At 52.4% G+C, this 2,124-nt stretch overlaps 1 protein-coding gene across 1 annotated transcript; it reads left to right on the forward strand.

Moving 5' to 3' along the window:
• Positions 1-149: 149 nt before the first annotated feature.
• Positions 150-2,119, forward strand: LOC107135253 (V-type proton ATPase subunit S1-like; the record flags this gene model as incomplete). The annotated part of the gene is made up of 4 exons (XM_015477154.1): positions 150-274; positions 755-993; positions 1,644-1,691; positions 1,897-2,119. Coding segments are annotated over 4 exons (635 nt in total), but the record flags the coding sequence as incomplete, so codon positions are not given.
• Positions 2,120-2,124: the final 5 nt, after the last annotated feature.

Raw genomic sequence — 2,124 nt, forward strand, 5'->3', positions numbered from 1 at the left:
ATATATGTATTTATTTAGTTATCCATGGACCTTTATTTTATTCATTTATTTATATGTGGTGCTGAGAATCAAACCCAGTGCCTCACACATGCTAGGTAAGTGCTCTGCCACTGAGCCACAACCTCAGCCCCAGGCAGCGTTTCTTTAAGTGGGCTGCCTGGTGACCTTGTTCTCTGCTCTCCCCTCAGATGAAGTCATTGGGCAGGTGCTAAGCACACTCAAGTCTGAAGATGTCCCTTATACAGCAGCTCTCACAGCAGTCCGCCCCTCCAGGGTATGTGCATTACCAGCAAGGGTTCTGAGGCATGTGGGGAGAGGCAGTGTGGTGAGTCTGCCTAAAGGCGGAGCATGTGCTAGGAGTCTGCCTAGAGGTGAAGTATATGCAAGGCCTCCTAGAAGCCCCAGGGCTCATGGAAGCAGTTGGAGGATTACCCCAGTGGGGCAGCTCTGGGAGGATTAGGAGGAGCAGTCAAGTTCTGCCTCCTCCATCTAGGGCAGCTTTCCATCTTTCTTTGTGAGCCTTATGGGCTGCATTCTTGAACATAGTCCACGAGATCCTAAGTTTGAGGGAGGGAAAATATCATCAGGGCTAGGGGCCCATGGAAAAGCTTCCTGGAGAAAACTGCCTTCTCAGACTTCTAGGACTTTTAGGTGGTGGACAGGGTGCCCAATAGGGAGAGATGGGAGAGCAGGACAGTGGGTCAGGACTTGCTCCCAAGGCTGTTGAAAGAAGGCTTATTGGGTGTTTCTGCAGGTGGCTCGTGATGTAGCCATGGTGGCTGGGGGACTAGGTCGCCAGCTACTCCAAGAACAAGTGGCACCAGCTGTGATCCATCCTCCTGTGAGTTATAATGACACTGCCCCGCGGATCCTGTTCTGGGCCCAGAACTTCTCTGTGGCATACAGGGAGCAGTGGGAAGATCTGACTTCCCTCACCTTTGGGGTGCAAGTGCTCAACTTGACTGGCTCCTCCTGGAATGACTCCATTGCCACGTAAGGGCACTAGGCTGGGGAGGAATGAGCCACCACACATGGCCTTCCTGCCAGTGTGGGACAGGGGCAGGGATCCAGGGGCAGGTATGTGTGTTGTGGGTGAGGGTGGTCTTGGTGGGCTCTATTCACCAGGGATAGGTGGTATCTCAGGGTGGAGCTACTAGAGGGGGAGGTACTCACAGTTTTGCCTCCCTGTGCTCCCTAGGCCTTGGTTGGGACCTGGGAACCTGGTGCTTCCCCCTTGAAGGAAACCTTAGGCCTGTGTGTGGTCAGATACCAGACCAGCTACAACAATCAGTTCTAGGGCCCCCATACCCTCCCATTTCCCCTTACCCCAAAGCCCAAACTAGGCAATTCAGTGACTCTAACAGGGAGCTAAAAGGAGGGGAAGTAGACTCAGGGGGACCAGAGAAAGGAACCCTAAGCTAGAGGCACAGCACCTGGGTGTTGGCTTCTACCTCCTCGCTCTGTTCTTAAGTTGGTTACGACTGGAGCCTTAGTTTCCCCATCTATCAAGTGGTAACACTGCATCTTCAGGTGACTATGAGGAACTGGGGCAGCTTAGGCAGGAGCAGACTGAGGAGCTTGCTCCTCTAAGCCACCCAAGGCCCTCCTGGAGACTGATAGCACATCTCTATCTCACCTTGCAGGCTCTCGCTGACCTATGAACAGCTCTTTGATACCACAGTGACGTTCAAGTGAGTCATTCAAGTGGGATGGATGTAGCTCAGTGGTAGAGTGCTTGCCTAGCATGTGGAGGGCCCTAGGTTCAATCCCCAGCACTGCAAAAAAAAAGACAAATAAATAAAACACAAGTGAGTCCTGAAATAGTTAAGATATAGGTGGGGGCTACTGTCATTTCAGTCTCCCCTGCTTACCTGACACCCCTAACACCTCCTCCAGGTTCATTCTGGCTAACCGCTTCTACCCAGTATCTGCCCGGCACTGGTTTACCATGGATCGCCTCGAAATCCACAGCAATGGCTCTGTCACCTACTTCAATGCTTCCCAGATCACAGGGCCTAGCATCTACTCCTTTCACTGCGAGTATGTCAGCAGTCTTAGCAAGAAGGGCAGTCTCCTTGTAGCCCGCACACAGCCTTCCCTGTGGCAGATGACTCTTCAGGACTT

Source organism: Marmota marmota, unplaced genomic scaffold, assembly GCF_001458135.2.
Source record: "Marmota marmota marmota unplaced genomic scaffold, marMar, whole genome shotgun sequence".
NCBI classification, from domain to species: domain Eukaryota; kingdom Metazoa; phylum Chordata; class Mammalia; order Rodentia; family Sciuridae; genus Marmota; species Marmota marmota.